Source organism: Pleurodeles waltl, chromosome 11, assembly GCF_031143425.1.
Source record: "Pleurodeles waltl isolate 20211129_DDA chromosome 11, aPleWal1.hap1.20221129, whole genome shotgun sequence".
Taxonomy (NCBI): Eukaryota; Metazoa; Chordata; class Amphibia; order Caudata; family Salamandridae; genus Pleurodeles; species Pleurodeles waltl.
Genome location: NC_090450.1, coordinates 270,139,545 through 270,160,189, shown reverse-complemented (window position 1 = coordinate 270,160,189; position 20,645 = coordinate 270,139,545). Strand labels below are relative to the sequence as shown.

At 45.2% G+C, this 20,645-nt stretch overlaps 1 protein-coding gene across 8 annotated transcripts in view; it reads right to left on the bottom strand.

Moving 5' to 3' along the window:
* The window catches only part of PPP2R3A (protein phosphatase 2 regulatory subunit B''alpha), a 1,031,009-nt gene that overhangs the window by 105,018 nt on the left and 905,346 nt on the right, over nt 1-20,645 (bottom strand). For all 8 annotated transcript variants that reach the window (XM_069213531.1, XM_069213530.1, XM_069213529.1 and 5 more), the window contains 2 exons: nt 18,868-18,954; nt 389-545 (listed from right to left, as the gene is read on the bottom strand). In XM_069213531.1, the coding sequence (XP_069069632.1) occupies nt 389-545; nt 18,868-18,954 (244 nt within the window). The remainder of the gene's footprint in view (nt 1-388; nt 546-18,867; nt 18,955-20,645) is intronic.

The window sequence follows — 20,645 nt, the reverse complement described above, 5'->3', positions numbered from 1 at the left end:
AAGGTGTTTGGAGGAAGATCCTTTCACACCTACGGACGGATCACCCTAATGAAACTCACTCCTATCACACTTAAAAACTGGACAACAACTTCTTGAGATTCATGGAACTTTTAAAAATCCACCTTTTCTGCAATGTCAATATCAGGGATCACACTACTTGCCTCCTAACACACTTGCAGTTGGCTGCCTAATACAACTGGCAAATGGTTAGAGGCCTAAACCAGAACCTAATTTTGAGTCCTGTAAGCTGACTCTTACTAATACTTTTACATTGTATCTCAGCTCACTCACTGCAGTTGATGTCCATAACTTCTATCTAACAGCCTGTATATTTCTGTACCCATGCTAATGTCACACAACACGATTTACAGTTCAGTCACTGACTCACCATGGTCATTGTATCTGGCCAGATCCTTTTTGTCAATGTAGAGATCGTGGTCAGTGTCCAACTCCCAGAATTTGCAGTAGATGACATAAAAGTGTTCATAGGAAAAGTAATCTGTAATCTGGTTAATGTCATCTTCTTCTTCCAACAGTGCTAGAGTCTGAAACGAGACAAATCAGCCAATACTGGGTTACATATGATTTTTTTGTTTATTACCAAACCAATGCTGTAGGAAAGAAAAGATTAGGGAGTTTTGCTGAGCAACAAAGGTTTGCATCAGCTGTCTTCTATTACAGTACCATGTCGTAGAAAAATACTCACTGATAATTTGACCCAATGTATCATCTTTAACATATACAACCTAATCATCTTAAATTGCCGTTGTTCAACCCAACAAAACATTGCTCAGATCGCTGGATGTCTCTCGGCGAGTGGGAGCTGGGCTTCGCGCACAAAACATACAGATAAAACCTGACACTTTATTATCATTCTAGTGTATTTTTCTTTCATCGACAGTATTTTGAGTAGATGGGGGCCCCATCAACAAGGTTTCAACGACAGGGAGACATATGGTGGGAGAGATCAGGCCAGTAGTTTAACAAGTTGCTGGGTCTACAAGCAACTGCTTCCATGCCCTCAAGTTTTGGATGGGCTTTAGTGCTGAAAATGGAGAACCGCTGGGATACACATCATTACCAGGAACGTGCCTACAAAATGCCCCATAACCATAATGTCCCACAATGTGTGAGGAGTCATGGAGGATCCTCATGTATACCAAACACATGGACTCCACATCCTCATGCTACAAGAAACTTACTCTATCATGGGCTAACTCTGCCCATGGCAGGCACCTAGTGATCCCAGCAGTACTTCATTACATTTTACAATTAATCAACAGGGGAGCTCATCTAGTCCATAAATGTTCTTCCTTTATAGAGTAGGGTCTCAGTGCAGACTCAGAGTAGGTATCTCATTGCAGCTGGTTCATGGACCAGGTGTCGTACGGTACTAGACGGCATATACAGCCATAATGTTGCCATACTTATTTTCTTTTTAGCAAATGGCTAAAGGATTATTTAAAGACCCCAGGTCTATGTTTATATGGGAAAGGAACTTTAATCTATTCCTTATACCACAACTGTCATGCCTTTTTCTCTGAAACAGAGAGGATATGTCACGTTACTGATTCTGAGCACTGGAGGATATGTGGCGCCCATTTCACTTGGGCAGCAAGGAACTCTCTGGGCTGCTACACCTCCTTAAAGATAGATGAAATCCTTATTTCTTGTAGGGAATCCAGCTAGGTACCAAAATCTGATATGCTCCCCTGACGTGATCCACTCCTAATGACAACTGATATTTGGATCTGACCTATCATTCTGATATGGTGGTGGCTAGTAATGATGCTCTGTGTGACGTGGTATTCCACAGTGTTGTTGAAGGAGCCATTGCTGTACCAGGACTGTTAGCAGGTATGGTATAACGTAGGTGGTGTTTAAAGTATACATCTGTTGACATGTGGCTGATCCTGTCAATCCTGTGGCTGATCAAGTCAATTCTTATTAGCTATAAGGCCAAAACTCAAGTCATTGCAGATGAGAATGATGTTGGCCCCCAAATTGCAACTCTTGCTGGCAACCATGTCGATCTCCAGGCATTGTATAAGGCTGTGGAGAGGATGCTTTAGTTACTTGGAAGCTGTATAGCTGCAAGGTAGCTCACTAGCATTCAAGGAGTGTGAAGTAATAGTATTGCTCATGTGATCGATGCAAGCACGTTTGTCAATTATACTGCTGATTTAAACTCTGTATTCTGAGCATTCTATACCAAATTAAATAAGCTTTAAGATAAACCCCTGCAACATGTGATTAATCAATTCCAGTACAAGGTTCCATTACCAACTCTTGTGGCTGGAGCATCCAGACCTCCCTGACAGACCCCATCACACTAGCAGAAATAAATTATGTTGTGTGTTGCCTTTCCTATACTTGGCCATGATTTGCTTCATACTGACTTTTAAAAAGTACATTTTGTGCATACTGTGCAACTAACTGTGCATCTGTTGCACATATATTGTGTGGGCCTTACTGAGTTTCCTGCACCTAACTTGCATGAAGAAGTTGTAATACTGCTTCTGAAACTCCAATAATAAGATACTGGCCAAAATCACCTCTGTGAATTTTCCTCAACACTTTTGCATCAAGTACATCGGGATTTGCCTGGGTTGGTCCACAAATCTTAATAGGAGCTGGCTGTCTGACATTCCTCTTGCTGTTGGTATTGAGGCGAAGCATTAGTTACCCCGCTGCTCATGGAAAAAAGCTTTGGTTTCTTTTGAGGTAGTTTTTTTGTGTGGCAAAACTGTGTCATTCACCCCTTGTCCATTTCAGGTGCAATACTTTGTCCATTGCCTTCTGTCCCTATCTGGTGCAAGACTCTGATTCTCATTTAGAACTGTGCAGCTCACAAAGTCAGCACAGGCCCTGCCATCTGCTCACCTTGTGGAGGAATGACCACTAGATTGTGAGATACCTGGCAGGTATCTCACTATCTATTGTGCATACACCGGTGCAACAGATGCGCTCAAGGGAGAACAATTAGAAGAGCTGGCACTAAGTTTTGTCTTTAGTTGGCATACATTTTTGTTTTATCAAACTATCGGCATACATTTTGGTTTTATCACACTAACTTTCAAAACTGGAGTTTGTTTGAGTAAAACAAAAAAATAAAACAATGGCTATGATGCACAGGGACTATTCTGCCTGGGACTACCATGCTTCACATGTTGGCTTGGGGCAGGGAAATCCTGTGACTGTCACACACCCTAAATAAGATGTGGTGATCATCAGTGAACTGTGGACCAGCAGTGGCAGCTGAGTCGACCTAAACAGGGCAGGGTGACTGTTCTTGTGACCCAGATGTGCAGTGGTTCAAACAATAGAACCACCTGAGGCCCTGTCTACAAATCATGTGGTTCTCACACCTCTGAACTATTTAGGTGATAGACTGGGACTATGCCAACCTCAAAAAGAGATTCTTTCTACTTTGCTTTGCAACCTCCTGTGGTGTGAAGTATGTACTATTTTTGTCCTGTCTAGTCCTATGCGTTCCTCAGTAAACCACATATCGTTTTTTGTTCATTTTTTTTTTTTTTAGATCTGTGCTTTCCCCTGTTCACCAGGTATAGGTTACTCCCTACTATTGGACTATGCTTTGCGAACTGTGCAACCATCTTGCCCTTTATCTTCTACGATGCTGAGAGTTTCTACAATGAAAATGAGGGTCTGTTATGAGGACAATCTACTCTTTGTGGACTTGGAGAAATTGCTCCTCTAATCGCAGTTCAGAGCTAAGTGATTACAATCAGGAAGATCACTTTAGAAGAAAAGAAACAGAGTGAACAATACTGTAACAGCTCAAATGGAGGCCCTATAAGCCGTGTAAGGACAACTTTGAAAGCCCTTAAAGGGATGATGGCGGTTGAGATGGATTACCCGTTTAAGACCTTCTATAAGGGCTTTAACAAAAGGGATTTTAAAGACTGCCTGGTGTTTGCTGTTTTACCGGTAAATCTCTACTCTTATGAAGGAATACACATGAGAGAACAGCCTTGGAGCACCTCCGAAATAAATGGGGGACTGATCTGGCTCATGCCCTGCATGATAGAGAATGGCACTCTGTTTTGGAATACTCATGCAGGATCTTTAGTAATTCACAATTCAATTTCATACAATTCTCAATAAAGCACAGGGCATGTCTGACAACACTGAAACTACATACAATTTTCCACGCCTCTCCCCCTACATGCCCCAGATGCTGTGCAGATACTGCAGATCTTGTACATATGCTGTGGGCCTGCCCAGTACTAGCTGTCTACTCGTAGGATATACGAGGTGCAATATCCATGCTGACAGTAGCAGCCCACTGGGATAATGTGGACCCAAGAGTTTTAAAGTCATAGTTGCAGAACTGGCGCTTCTCTTCGCAAAGAAACAGATTACTATGTGCTGGAAATCCCAGAGAGGACTGTTGCTCTTAGGCTGGAGGGAGAAGTTGGGGCAGGCATAGAGCCCTGCGCAGGAAAGAATACTGTGGCCTAAGAAGCCCATAGCCATGAGTTGGGTGCCCTATTGGGATGTATGAAAGTGGAGAATGCAGTTCCTAAAGGAATCATAAAAGGAAACCGAACATGCAGTAGGGCTGGGAGGGGGAACGATTGCTCAGAAGCAAGAGCCCTCACACATCCAGGTGGGTGTCATGCTTCATCATTGGGCAGCTCCTCGTTGGGCTGGTGCTGCAATGCCCAATGGGTCGTTCGAGTAGGCTCTTTGCCGGAGGCCTTTTAAAGTAAGATGCTGTGATGAAGTGCAAGTGGAGGTATTGGTGTAAGTGCGGTATAAAACTACCTAGGAGAGACACTGAAAGTTTTCATATGTGGGACCTCTTGCTATAAATAAAAACAAACAGTGGATGTGTTGGAGACAACCATCTGGTACATCTCACAGGAAAGTGAGAACGACCATCAACATGTTTTGTGCTATGTAAAGTCCCTTACTCAGGATCAAATAACCTAATCTACCAATGACTGGGGTTATAGAATTGGTAATCAGCAATAATACCCAATCTCAAAAAGTCACCCTTAAAGTGTAGGGTATTTCTTATGATATCTAAAATCCGAACCAATGTGAGTAAGTAAATGGCCCTTTAGGTGATGGCGGAGACTGCGCTAGCTGTGGAGTGAATGGCTCCCGGCACGGCTTTCATAAGGTGCTGGACGCCTTTCACTCTGCAGCTAGCAGAGTAATCTTTTGACTGCTAGTGACTTCTAAGTACTATTTCAGGTTTAATCTTTAAAAAACGAAGTCACTAGTTGTTAGAAGGTAACTTGAGGTTGAGAGTGACCAGTGCAAATCCAAAGTTCAGGCTGACTGAGATGGAGGATACAGAACCAAGTCAAGGTCTGCTTAAACAGTGCCTTTGACTGAGCAAAGCATTGTCGGGGGCACGATGCAATGGTATTTTCCTTGCAGTCGAGCCACAATGTCATTGTTGGGCTCCACTGAAGTGAATGCAATGAGTCATCGTCGAGCCGTGCAGAGTGGTGTCGTCGAGCAATGCAGGCTGTGAATCTGCTGTCGCCGAGCAGCCTTTGAGCCAGAGGAGTGGCAATCCTTACAGCACAAAATTTTTACTCCAGAAGAGTTCTGGTAGTGATATGATTTTGGAAGGGGGGGTCAGGGACCCAGTACTTATATCCAAAAGTGTTGTTGATGTGAGGGATGACTTCAAAGGTTCTCTCTGAAGTGCACAGGCCTCTCTTTCATCCCAGCCCTGTCTCTAGACTATCAGTTTGGGGTAATAAGCTCTTTGTGTGGGGCTCAGGCCACTACCCTTTGAAGTTTAAGTGTGAGGCCTTCCCATCCTCTCTGCCCAGGAAGACCAATCAGTATGCAGATGAATGCAGCTGCAGTTGAGTGTTTTGTGTTGTGGGTGCACAAATGTAGCTGTCATCCAGTCCAGACCAGATGAGTACTGGAGACAGGCTGTCAGGCACACAGAACAGTGCGACCAGAGGGATGCCCACGTTCTAAAAGTAAGAAAGAACAACAGATGCCAGTGTTGACACAACTTTAAATCAAAATATTCTGTATCTTTGTGACCACAACCTTGAATTACCGTGGTCGCCTTTTTATTGGAATTTCAGTTATTTAAAGAATTATTTTTAAATGCATGTAGTATTTTATTTTAGCATGTTATACATTGCGGGACAACACACAAAGAACTACCAGCTTTACATTCAAAATGTGGTAATAGATTATCCACAAAACAATATAAAACAAGAAACCATTTCTGTTACAGAGACTATTGAAATGCATTTCAACAAAACATATAGCTTGTGATCCAGTCATTTATTTATATGCTCAAAAGGGTTTCTTTAACTTGGTAATTAATGCATGACCCTTTCCATATTGAGCCAAACTCCAATGGGTGTGGATACATTTCTTTTAAATGGCCAAAATTAAGGGGTCTCTTTTTTATAGTTCCATCCACACATTTCCAAAATGTCAGAAATTTCAGTGAGTTGCGCTCCCTGGTAAGGAATAGCTGTTGGAAGCGTTTTGACCTCCTCTACATTCCAAGGGGTCTCCTCAGGACATAGAACTTGTGGGAAGCTCAATAAGCACACTAATTTACTGAGCAGTTCTGATTTGTCATTCTGTGCTGGGCAGGGAGTCAGTGGGAAAGCAGGCTTGTATGCATCCATAAAGTTTTTTGATTCTTCATTAAGGCATAAATTCTTGTGAAAGTGTTTCCTGGACCTGCAAAATGCGTCCTGTGCAACGTTCTATGGCCCAACCTCTCAGAAGTTGTTCACTTTCTAAAAGTGGCAATTCTAAAATAGTAATAACAAATATGACTTTACCAGTAAAGAGGTGTTAGAACTTGGGGTTCTAGTTGGCAGAGGTAAGCTCCCTGTCGAAGTAGGGACCACAATCCTAGTCAGGGAAAGTCAGATACACACCCTAAATTAACGTGTGCTCACCCTCTGGTAGTTTGGTACAGAGCAGTCAGGCTTAACTTAAGAGGCAATGTGTGAAGTATTTGTGTAATACTTAATCACAGTAAAATATAGAAAGACACCACAAAAAGACTCAACACCAGGTTAGCATAATAGATAATATTTATATGATTAAAACAATAAGTAGAATTCCAGATATTAATTTTTAAAGATCAAATGTGAAAACAGTGCGTAGAAGTCACTAGCAGTTAAAGGATTACTGGAGGTCGTGAGGGACCAGTGCAAATCCAAAATCCAGGCCGAATGCAATGGAGGGCAGGCCGGCTACAGAACCCACGCAGGGTCCGTTGAACAGTTCATTTGAAGGAGCAATGTGCCGACAGCGAGGACACGATGCTCAATATTTTTATCTCACCCGAGGCACACCTTCATCAGACTCCGTGGAAGTGAATGCCTTGCGTCGGCCCACGCAGTCTGTGATTCTGCTGTTATCGGGCAGCTGCTGTGTCACCGTCAGAGATGCGATGCGCTGATTTTTCTACTGCATTCTGGGCAATGCGTTGCTTTTTGTAGACTGTAGCCGCAGAACCCACTTCTGAGGCCCAGGATTGGAGAAGGGCACCTCAGGCAAGAATAGGACTCACAGATGGCAGATGCCAACAGCACCAGGAGAGTTGCAAGCAGTCTTTGATGTCCCTGCGACTACTGGTGAACAGGGGGCAAGCCAACAACCCCTTGGAGATTCTTGGGTTTAAGGAAGTAGAGAGCAAGTCCAGTCCCTCTTACTGCAGGCAAGAAGCAGCAGGCCAACACAGCAAAGCAAGTAGCAAAGTAGCAGTCCCTCCTTCAGTACAGCAAGCAGGAGGCCAACAACACAGCAATGCAGTTGCAGAGTGTCAGCCTCTCCTGACAGCACAGCAGTCCTTCCTCCTGGCAGTGTTCTTGGCTCCAGTAGAGATCTGATTTGCTTGGAGTCAAGTACTTATACCCAAAAAGGCCTTTGATGCGAAGGGGACTTCAAAGGAGTCCTCTGAGGTGCACAAGTGTCCCTTTCATCCTGGCCCTGTCTGCCAGGTTACCTACGGGGGTAATCAGACCTTTGTGTGGAGGAAGGCCACCACACCACCTATTGAAGTGTAAGTGGCAATCCCTCCCCTTCCCTCTGCTCAGGAAGACCTATCAGTATGCATATGAATGCAGATGCAGCTGAGTGTCCTTAGTTTGTGGTTGTCTACAGGGAATTCACAAAGTGTAGCTGTCACCCAGATCAGCCCAGAAGTGTGTTCAAAAACAAGCTAAGGCACAGAATAGTTAAGGTATGAAAAAGTGCCATCTTTATAAATGTGGCATTTTCAGACTTACAATGTAAAATCCAACTTCACCATAAAATGTGATTTTCAATTGGGAGTACAGAGACACCACATTCCATATTTCTATCTTTAACCAATTAGAAATTATACTTAAAAGATGTTTTAAGATAATCGCAATACTATTCTATGGGAGATATACCGTGCATTAGTGAAAACGACTCCGAGTTTTTCACTACCTGGACATGTTAAACTCAAAAATACATGCCCAACTTTTTAAATACAATGCACCCTGCCCTTGGGATTAACTACAGCCTATCTAAGGGATGACTTACATGGAATAAAAAAGGAAGGTTTGGGCCTGACAAGTGGGTACACTTGCCCTGTCGAAATGGCAGTTTAAAACTGCACACACCTGCACTGTAGTGGCAGGCCTGAGACATTTTTGAAAATCTAATGTAGTGGGGACACAATCAGTGCTGCAGGCTCCTAGTAGCACTGAATTTACAGGCCCTTGGCATATATAGTGCACTTTACTAGGGATTTACAAGTAAATTAAATATGCCGATTGTGTAGAAGCCAAGGGTACCATGTTTAGAGTACAAAGCACCTGCATTTTAACACTGGTCAGCAGTGGTAAAGTGACCAGAATTTTAAAAGTAAGCAAACATGAAGTCAGAAAACAAGAGGTCAGAGGGCAAAAAGTTAGGTGGAACCACGCCAAGGATGCCAGGTCTAACACAAGAATTTATCATTACCATTCCAATGAGATGAAACATGGTCCTGATCAGGAATTACAGCTTAAACTTATATTAAGGAACTCCGAATGCTGGCCTATCAGAGAAGCAGTCCTCACAGTAATGAAAAGCGACCTTGGGTGTTTTTTTAATACCAGGACATGTAAAATTTAAAACTAAATGTCCTGCCTTTTACTTACATAGCACAGTGCCCTATGGGCTACTTAAGGCCTATCACCTCAGGGGTGATTTACATGTAAGAAAAGGGGAGTTTAAGGTTTGGTAAAAGGTTTTAAATGCCAAGTCGAACTGGCAGTAAAATTGCACACACAGGGCCTGCAATGGCAGGCCTGAGTGAGGTTTAAGTGATTTGTATAACTGACTTGTATTGTGTTTCCACATACACATGGTATGTACTGTACACAATGCTCAATAAAATACAATAAACTATCTGTCAATAAAAACTCTACTCTTATAAGCGAATATTCTAACCACACCTTTTGTAAATGCAATGAGTAACATATAGACCCTTGTTACGAGTGTGGCAGTCTTAAGACCGCCACACTCACGGTGGCTGTCCGACCGCCACATTACGATTGTGATGGAACCTCCATGGTGCGACCGCCGGCACTGCCAGGTTTCCGCCAGTCGACAGCCTGGCAGGCTCGGCTGTCGTAATCCGCCAGGGCAGCCTCCGGATTACGAGTCCTCTTTCTCCCAAACTTTGCATGGCGGTCCGACCGCCATGCAAAGGCTGGTGAAAAGGGGGTCCGGGGACCCCATGGGGCCCCAGCACTTGGCATGGGTAGTGCAGGGCCCCCCCAAGGAAAGCCTTTTTACACTTTTTACTGCACAAGTTACGGGCAGTGAAAAGTGCAATGGGTGCTCCCGCACCCGATGCACCGCAACATTGCCGGTCGATTACGAGCTGGCATCAATGTTGTGTTGAGTTTCCCACTGAGCCGGAAGGCAGAAATGCTGTTTCTGCCCGCCGGCCCAGTGGGAAAGTCGTAATAGGGCTCGCGGAGGGACGGTCGCACAGGCAGTCATCTCAATGCATGACATTGGCAGGCGGCCTCCGCCCTTGGGACTAACTACAGCCTATCTAAGGGATGACTTACATGGAATAAAAAAGGAAGGTTTGGGCCTGGCAAGTGGGTACATTTGCCCGGTCGAAACGGCAGTTTAAAACTGCACACACCTGCACTGTAGTGGCAGGCCTGAGACATTTTTGAAAATGTAATGTGGTGGGGACACGATCAGTGCTGCAGGCCTCCTAGTAGCACTGAATTTACAGGCCCTTGGCATATATAGTGCACTTTACTAGGGATTTACAAGTAAATTAAATATGTAGATTGTGGAGAAGCCAAGGGTACCATGTTTAGAGTACAAAGCACCTGCATTTTAGCACTGGTCAGCAGTGGTAAAGTGACCAGAATTTTAAAAGTAAGCAAACATGAAGTCAGAAAACAAGAGGTCAGAGGGCAAAAAGTTAGGTGGAACCACGCCAAGGATGCCAGGTCTAACACAAAATTTATTATTACCATTTCAATGAGATGAAACATGGTCCTGATCAGGAATTACAGCTTAAATTTATATTAAGGAATTCTATATGCTGGCCTATCAGAGGAGCAGTCCTCACAGTACTGAAAAGCGACCTTGGGCGTTTTTTAATACCAGGACATGTAAAATGTATAAGTAAATGTCCTGCCTTTTACTTACATAGCACCATGCACTATGGGCTACTTAGGGCCTATAACCTCAGGGGTGATTTACATGTAAGAAAAGGGGAGTTTAACGTTTGGTAAAAAGTTTTAAATGTCAAGTCGAAGTGGCAGTAATATTGCACACACAGGGCCTGCAATGGCAGGCCTGAGTGAAGTTTAAGTGATTTGTATAACTGACTTGTACTGTGTTTCCACATGAACATGGTATGTACTATACACAATGCTCAATAAAATACAATAAACTATGTGTCAATAAAAACTCTACTCTTATGAGTGAATATTCTAACCACACCTTTTGTAAATGCAGTGAGTAACATATAGACCCTCGTTACGAGTGTGGCAGTCTTAAGACCGCCACACTCACGGGGGCGGTCAGACCGCCACCATAGTGGTGGTCCGGCTGCCACATTACGACTGTGACGGAACCTCCATGGTGCGACCGCGGTCGGCACTGCCAGGTTTCCGCCAGTCGACAGCCTGGCAGGCTCGGCTGTCGTAATCTGCCAGGGCAGCCTCCGGATTACGAGTCCCCTTTCTGCCAAACTTTGCATGGCCGACCGCCATGCAAAGGCTGGTGGAAAGGGGGTGTGGGAGACCCATGGGGACCCCAGCACTTGGCATGGGGAGTGCAGCCCCCCCACCCCATGGAAAGCCCTGTTGCACTTTTTACTGCACAAGTTACGGGCAGTGAAAAGTGCAATGGGTGCTCCCGCACCCGATGCACCGCAACATTGCCGCCAGCTCGATTACGAGCTGGCATCAATGTTGTGGTACGTTGTTCGCTGAGCCAGCAGGCAGAATGAAAATGTCACTTACCCAGTGTACATCTGTTCGTGGCATCAGTCGCAGTAGATTCGCATGTTCTGCAATAGCTCGCCATCTGGTGTTGGGCCGGAGTGTTACAAGTTGTTTTTGTTCGAAGAAGTCTTTCGAGTCACGGGACCGAGTGACTCCTCCTTTTGTCTCCATTGCGCATGGGCGTCGACTCCATCCTCGATTGTTTTTCCCCGCAGAGGGTGAGGTAGGAGTTGAATTGTAGTAATAGTGCCCATGCAATGGAGTGACTAAGTATGCACGTATTTAAGGTTGAGATGATACATATATAAATAATTGAAGGTAACTTCCAAACTGCTACAGGCTCCCGGGGAGGCGGGTGGGCACATGCGAATCTACTGCGACTGATGCCACGAACAGATGTACACTGGGTAAGTGACATTTTCAGTTCGATGGCATCTGTCGCTGTAGATACGCATGTTCTGCATAGACTAGTAAGCAGTTATTTCCCCAAAAGCGGTGGATCAGCCTGTAGGAGTGGAAGTAGTCTGAAATAATGTTCTTAATACGGCTTGACCTACTGTGGCTTGTTGTGCGGATAACACGTCTACACAGTAGTGCTTGGTGAATGTGTGAGGCGTAGACCATGTGGCTGCCTTACATATTTCTTGCATTGGGATGTTTCCTAGAAAGGCCATGGTAGCACCTTTCTTTCTGGTTGAGTGTGCCCTTGGTGTAATGGGCAGCAGTCGTTTAGCTTTAAGGTAGCAGATTTGGATGCATTTAACTATCCATCTGGCTATACCTTGTTTTGATATTGGGTTTCCTGCATGAGGTTTTTGAAATGCAATAAATAGTTGTTTAGTCTTTCTGATGTTTTTTGTTCTGTCAATGTAATACATCAATGCTCTTTTGACATCTAATGTATGTAGTGCCCTTTCAGCTACGGTATCTGGCTGTGGAAAAAACACTGGAAGTTCCACTGTTTGATTTAGATGGAACGGTGAAATAACCTTTGGCAAAAATGTAGGATTGGTCCTTAGGACGACTTTATTTTTGAGTAGTTGTATAAAAGGTTCCTGTATTGTAAACGCCTGAATCTCGCTTACTCTTCTTAGGGAAGTAATGGCGATGAGAAATGCCACCTTCCAGGTTAGGAACTGTATGTCGCAGGAGTGCATGGGTTCAAAAGGTGGGCCCATAAGTCTAGTTAGGACAACATTTAGGTTCCATGAAGGAACAGGTGGTGTTCTTGGTGGTATAATTCTCCTAAGGCCCTCCATGAATGCTTTAATGACTGGTATCTTATATAGGGAAGTTGAATAGGTAGTCTGCAGGTATGCAGATATTGCTGCAAGGTGTATTTTAATGGAAGAGAAAGCTAGGTTAGATTTTTGTAAGTGAAGCAAGTAACCCACTACATGTTCTGGAGTTGTGTGTAATGGTTTTATTTGATTAATATGGCAGTAGCAAACAAACCTCTTCCATTTACTTGCATAGCAGTGCCTGGTGGATGGCCTTCTGGCTTGTTTTATGACTTCCATACATTCTTGGGTAAGTTGTAAGTGCCCGAATTCTAGGATTTCAGGAGCCAGATTGCTAGATTCAGCGATGCTGGATCTGGGTGTCTGATCTTTTGGTTGTGCTGTGTCAACAGATCTGGCCTGTTGGGCAATTTGATGCAGGGTACCACTGATAGGTCTAGCAGCGTTGTGTACCAGGGTTGCCTTGCCCAAGTTGGTGCTATCAATATGAGTTTGAGTTTGCTTTGACTGAGTTTGTTTACCAGGTAAGGAAGGAGAGGGAGAGGAGGAAAAGCGTAAGCAAATATCCCTGACCAGTTCATCCATAGGGCATTGCCTTGGGATTGTTCGTGTGGGTATCTGGATGCGAAGTTTTGGCATTTTGCGTTCTCCCTTGTCGCAAACAAGTCTATCTGAGGTGTTCCCCAGAGTTTGAAATAAGTGTTCAGAATTTGGGGGTGAATTTCCCATTCGTGGACCTGTTGGTGATCTCGAGAGAGATTGTCTGCGAGTTGATTTTGGATCCCTGGTATAAATTGTGCTATTAGGCGAATTTGGTTGTGAATTGCCCAACGCCAAATCTTTTGTGCTAGCAGGCTTAACTGCGTGGAGTGCGTCCCCCCCTGCTTGTTTAGATAATACATTGTTCTCATGTTGTCTGTTTTGACGAGAATGTATTTGTGAACTATTATTGGTTGGAAAGCTTTTAGTGCTTGAAAAACTGCTAGAAGTTCTAGGTGATTGATATGCAGTTTTGTTTGATGTACGTTCCATTGTCCTTGTATGCTGTGTTGATCGAGGTGTGCTCCCCACCCTGTCATGGAAGCATCTGTTGTTATTACGTATTGTGGCACTGGGTCTTGGAAAGGCCGCCCCTTGTTTAAATTTATGTTGTTCCACCACAGAAGCGAGAGGTAAGTTTGGCGGTCTATTAACACCAGATCTAGAAGGTGACCCTGTGCTTGAGACCACTGTGATGCTAGGCATTGTTGTAAGGGCCTCATGTGCAGTCTTGCGTTTGGGACAATGGCTATGCATGAAGACATCATGCCTAGGAGTTGTAATACCATCTTTGCTTGTATCTTTTGTGTTGGATACATGCGTTGTATGATGGTGTTGAAATTTAGAATTCTTTGTGGACTTGGAGTGGCTACTCCCTTTGATGTGTCTATTATGGCTCCTAGGTATTGTTGTACCTTGCGCGGCAGAATGTTGGATTTTGTAAAGTTGACGGTGAACCCGAGTTTGAAGAGGGTTTGTATGATCTGATTTGTGTGATTTGAGCACTCTATGAACGAATGGGCCTTGATTAGCCAGTCGTCCAAATATGGGAACACATGTATTTGCTGCCTTCTTATGTGTGCAGCGACTACCGCTAGACATTTGGTAAAGACTCTTGGTGCGGTTGTTAATCCGAAAGGCAGTACCTTGAATTGGTAATGTATTCCTTTGAATACAAACCTTAGGTATTTCCTGTGCGATGGGTGTATTGGTATATGGAAATAAGCATCCTTGAGGTCTAAAGTTGCCATGTAGTCGTGTAGTTTTAGCAATGGCAATACTTCTTGTAGTGTGACCATGTGGAAGTGGTCTGATTTGATGAAAGTGTTCACTACTCTGAGGTCTAGGATTGGTCTCAGCGTTTTGTCCTTCTTTGGTATCAGAAAGTACAGTGAGTAAACTCCTGTGTTTATTTGTGTGTTTGGCACTAATTCGATTGCATTCTTTTGCAATAGTGCCTGCACTTCTATCTCCAGGAGATTGGAATGGTGTGTTGTTAAATTTTGTGCTTTTGGTGGTATGTTTGGAGGGAATTGTAGAAATTCTATGCAATAACCATGTTGGATAATTGCTAGAACCCAAGTGTCTGTAGTGATTTCCTCCCATGCTTTGTAATAATGACCTATTCTTCCCCCCACTGGTGTTGTGTGGAGGGGGTGAGTGACATGTGAGTCACTGTTTAGTAGTAGGTGTTTTGGGGCTCTGAAATCTTCCTCTATTTCTAGGGAATTGCCCTCCTCTATATTGTCCCCGAAAACCTCCTCTATACTGTCCCTGGTAACTGGATGGTGTTGCTTGTGAGGTGCTGGCTTGTGTGCTTTGACCCCGAAACCCCCCTCGAAAGGGCGTTTTACGGAATGTGCTGTAATTCCCTCTGCTCTGCGGGGAGTAGAGTGCGCCCATGGCTTTGGCAGTGTCCGTATCTTTTTTGAGTTTCTCAATCGCTGTGTCCACTTCTGGACCGAACAGTTCTTTTTCATTAAAAGGCATATTGAGAACTGCTTGTTGAATCTCTGGTTTAAATCCAGACGTTCGGAGCCATGCATGCCTTCTGATAGTTACAGATGTATTAATTGTCCGTGCAGCTGTATCTGCAGCGTCCATGGAGGAGCGGATCTGGTTGTTGGAAATGGCCTGTCCCTCCTCAACCACTTGTTTTGCCCTATTTTGTAAGTCCTTGGGCAGATGTTCAATGAGATGTTGCATCTCGTCCCAGTGGGCTCTGTCATAGCGCGCAAGTAGTGCCTGGGAGTTCGCGATGCGCCACTGGTTTGCAGCTTGTGCTGCGACTCTTTTACCAGCTGCATCGAACTTGCGGCTTTCTTTATCTGGGGGTGGTGCATCTCCAGATGTGTGAGAGTTGGCCCTTTTCCTAGCTGCTCCTACAACGACAGAGTCTGGTGGCAGCTGTGTAGTGATGAAAACCGGGTCTGTAGGAGGCGCCTTATACTTTTTTTCCACCCTTGGTGTGATTGCCCTACTTTTGACCGGCTCCTTAAAGATGTCTTTTGCGTGCCGGAGCATACCAGGGAGCATAGGCAGGCTTTGGTATGAGCTGTGGGTGGAGGAGAGTGTGTTGAATAAAAAATCATCCTCGACCTGTTCTGAGTGGAGGCTTACGTTATGAAATTGTGCTGCTCTAGCCACCACTTGAGAATACGCGGTGCTGTCTTCTGGTGGAGATGGCTTCGTAGGGTATGCCTCCGGACTGTTATCTGACACTGGGGCGTCGTATAGGTCCCATGCGTCCTGATCTTGGTCACCCTGGCTCATGGTGGTGGGAGCTGGGGAGTGTGATGGAGTTTGTGCTGGTGAGACGTTAATCACGGGCGGAGGAGAGGGTGGTGGGGTAACTCTTTTCACCACTTTTGGTTGTGGTGTCTGTTCAGTCTGGAACTCCAACCTTCTCTTTCTCCTAATGGGGGGAAGGGTGCTTATTTTTCCTGTCCCCTGCTGTATGAAGATACGCTTTTGCGTATGGTCCACATCAGTTGCTTGTAGCTCTTCCTCAAACCTATGCTTTTGCATTTGGGAGGTTAGCGAGTGCTCTTCTGTATAAGAGCCTGACGCTGGGTCGCTTGCAGTTTGTTTCGGCATCGAAACCCTGTCTGCGTGTTTTTTCGGCTCCGAGGTGACTTTTTTCTTTTTCGGGGCCGAAACCTCTCGGCGTCGATCTTTTTCGGTGCCGCTGTCTCGGCGTTGAGCCGTGTCCACACCGGCATCTCGGTGTCGAGGCTTGTCTCCAGCACTTTCTCGGTCCCGAGAAGGCTGCGTGCCGGTGTCTCGACCGGAGTCGGACGACCTCGGCACTGTTTGGGCCTTTTTCGGTGCCGACGGTCGGTCACCGAATTTATGGGTGGAGCCATGGCCGGATGGCAGTGGCGTCCCCTGGGCCTTGTAAATGTTTCTTTGTGTGGTTTTCGACGTCTTACTCACGGTTTGTGTATCGTCGAATCCTTCGGAGTCTGAGTCTTGGATCGAGAAGGTGCCTTCCTCTTCCTGTTCCTCGAACTCCCGTTGGGCTGTCGGTGCGGACGCCATCTGAAGTCTTCTGGCTCGACGGTCTCGGAGTGTTTTTCGGGACCGGAACGCACGACAGGCCTTGCAGGTGTCTTCGCTGTGCTCAGGTGACAGGCACAGGTTGCAGACCAAGTGTTGGTCTGTGTAGGGGTATTTATTGTGGCATTTGGGGCAGAAACGGAACGGGGTCCGTTCCATCGGCGTTCTTCAGCACGCGGTCGGGCCGACCAGGCCCCGACGGGGGATCGAAAAACTACCCCGAAGGGCACCGGAGCTCTTCGATCTTCGATGCGGTGTGGAATCTAAGTACGCCGATCCCGAACGCAACAATACCGACGAAAATCTTCCGAAATTAGCTAATTTTCCGGTCCGAAACTCGGAGCGACAGGAACACGTCCGAACCCGATGGCGGAAAAAAAACAATCGAGGATGGAGTCGACGCCCATGCGCAATGGAGACAAAAGGAGGAGTCACTCGGTCCCGTGACTCGAAAGACTTCTTCGAACAAAAACAACTTGTAACACTCCGGCCCAACACCAGATGGCGAGCTATTGCAGAACATGCGTATCTACAGCGACAGATGCCATCGAACATGCTGTTTCTGCCCGCCGGCCCAGCGGGAAAGTCGTAATAGGGCTCGCGGAGGGACGGTCGCACAGGCGGTCATCTCGACACAGGACATTGGCAGGCGGCCTCCGCGGTCTGCCAAAATCAAAAAAGAGACCCATAATGTCTTGCACTGCAGCTTTTAAGGGCTGTGTATGAAAATCAATACAAAGATAGACTCATTTTTTTCCAGTTAGCTACATAACATGCCCTTGTAGTAAGCTTTTGGACTTCCTTAAGAATTTGCATGCATTCCGCAGGGAGTTATGCTTAAAACCTCAGGAGCAAACTGCAATATTCAATTTCCAGGTGTTGGGGTGTTACAGCGGACCTTGATGCTGCATGAGGGCTGGCACACTGGTAACTTTTCATGGCGATGAACCAAAATTTTCAAGAAGTATTGAGCATAAGGCTGCTGTGCAAAGGTGGGAGCTATGAAGGTCAACCACTTTGGTGCTTTTCACATTTTCCGGACTAGATAATGGAGCAGTGAGGGGAAAAACATTAGCAAATATCACAGACCAGTTGAACCATAATGTATTGCCCCTGAATTGTGATTGTGGGTGCCTGGAAAAACTTTGGCATTTTGCATTCTCACGTGAGACAAACAGTTCTACTGCTGCAGTCCCTCAATGGTGGAAGTAGTGTTGAAGCACCTGAGTTTGATTTGCATTGGTGGTTTGTTGATGCATTCTGCTAAGCAGTTCCACAAATTATTGTTAACTCCCAAGACAAGTTCCACTAATAGCAGGAGCTGGTGATGAATTGCTCAGTGTCTAGTAGTTTGCAATAATGTGGACAACTTCAAAGAATACGTAACCCTTTGCTTTTGTAAATAGTACATTGCGGTCATGTTTTCTGTGTGAATGGGTACTGTCTTGCTGCAAATTAACCAGTCATCTTAAGGTGCCTTATCTCGTTGGAAATTATTCGAATATCTAGGTTTGAACAACTGCTTCTGCAGTTTGACAGTCCCAGAGCTTCAAAAAGCATGCAAAACCCAATTAATCAAAAACCAGTCTAAGGTGTAGCCTCTGTCCTAGTGCATTGTAGTTTCCGGGAAGCAGCACAAGCTACCTCAAAACCAAGGCCTTTTACTTCCAAGCAAAACAAATTACAACGTCCATAACCAGTCTAGATGGTAGGCATGTTGCAAAGAATGTGATCTACAGTTACACACGCTGCAAACATACAGTTAAATTTTTACTTTACCCAAAGGATGGGCCACATAACAAGAGGAATTATTATTATGCACCCTAAGTCCAGGTGTAATTTAATCTTATATAGTTCATTCACTGTAAATGTTGTCTCTTCATTGAAAACTAAATAAAGAATAGGACTTTTTCCCAGAAGCATGGTGAAACAACTGTATGAAAATATCATATTTGTTACATATTGTGCAAGTAACTATTTGGAAAACAAGCTATTCTAAATGTGAAAATAAATATTTAGCACCACCTATAAAAAAGGAACATGACAGACCATACCTGTAAGAAGTTGCTTCTTCTCAACTCTGTAAGGGTGATTCTGCCTGACCACGACCTGTTGACCGTGTAGAATATTCTCTGAATAACCTACATCAAAAAAATAAAAAAGACATGAGAATCTCTAGTGCTATGTTTGCATGACAGCTGTCTTGGTTTTGGCTTTGGTTTATATACTTTATCTTTGCTACAACCGATTTAAGAATGTACTGAGTGAGTGCAGGAGCAGTTTTGTTGAAGGAAAGTCATTTTGACCACCAGCTAAAAAAAAAAATGTTGTACATTTTTTTTTTTGCCGCGAGCTCGCAATATTCACAAATTTGTGGTAAAAATATTACAAAAAAAGTGTGGACTCCCTCTCTTGTTTTTTTTATAGGCCCCCGGGTGAGCCAGATCCCGGGGGCATTAAAAAAACTTAGTGTAGGGGGGCTTCCTGCCCCCCCCCACAGTTTCGGGGACCACCACCTCCGCCGGGCTTTTATTTTATTTTTTTTATATGCAGGGTCCCGTGGCCCCCCACTGCCCTAAGGACCACCACCTCCCCAGGGCTTTTGTTTATGAATATGCAGGGGGAGCCCACGGCACCCCCGCTGCCCTGGGGCCCGCCACCTGCCCAGGGCTTCTTAATAAATACATGTGGGGGGGCCCGTGGCCCTCTGCGTCCCTGTAACCACCACCCCCCTGGCCTTCCTATTAAATACATGCGGGGTGCCCACGGATCCCTTGTGCCCCGGGGGCCACCATCCCCCAGGGCAAAGTGTGAAGAAACATGAAAGGGATCCCTTTGGGACCCCCAAGCCCTGCGGACCTCCACCCCTGGGGCTATTCACGTAAAGTGGGGCTGCAAAGCCCTCTCATGGTCCCACAGATGGCCCTGGGGCCGCCACCCACCAGGGCTGGATCCTGCTATGTCACAGGGTGCCAACTCCTGGGACATAGCTATTTGCTGTGGTTTGGCTGCAGCCAAGCCACAGCAAACACTCTGTGTTTGGCAGCATGACCTTAAAAGCAGGTCCTGCTGTCAAACAGCAAAGCTTTCATCACTGTCTCCTGCACACATGCAGGGGACAGAGATGAAATGCTTCAGCAACCACAGAGCTGCTATCAAAGCAGCTCTGTGCTTGCTGAAGCAATGGCACTGCAGGGGAAGCCTTCAGGCTTCCCCTGCATTGTCAGGTAGCCTGCAAAGGGCTTTTTGGTGTATAAAATAAAAAATTAAAAAATTAAAAACAATATGCAGGGACCGTGGGGAAGCCCTTGAGGGCTCCATTGTGGGCCCTGAAAGGCCATAAAGGGCTAAAAAAAAATGAAAACCCCCATAGCTCAGCGTGAAGGTTGCAGACCTTCACACTAAGATTGGGGGATCGAGTCCAACTGGGCTCATTTCCTTTTTTTTTTTAACTAAAAAAAACTATATTTTTTAACAAATCATATACTTTTTTATTTTAAATTGGAGACAAATAACTCATTCTTAGTATATCAGACATCAAAACCTAAAACAACTCTCTCTCTAACTCTCACATTCTTTTTCTCTCTCTGTCTGTCTTTCAATCAATTCTCCCACACATACACCCACTCAGACACTTCCACACTCATTCACAAATCCACTCAGACACTCACACAGCCTCTCACAGACCCACTCAGACACTCATGCACCCACTCACAGACCCACTCAGACCCTCATGCTCTCACATCCCCAGTCAGACCCTCACGCACCCTCTCAGACCCACTCAGTTACACACTCACTCACACACTCACTCAGACGTCACAGACCCACTGAC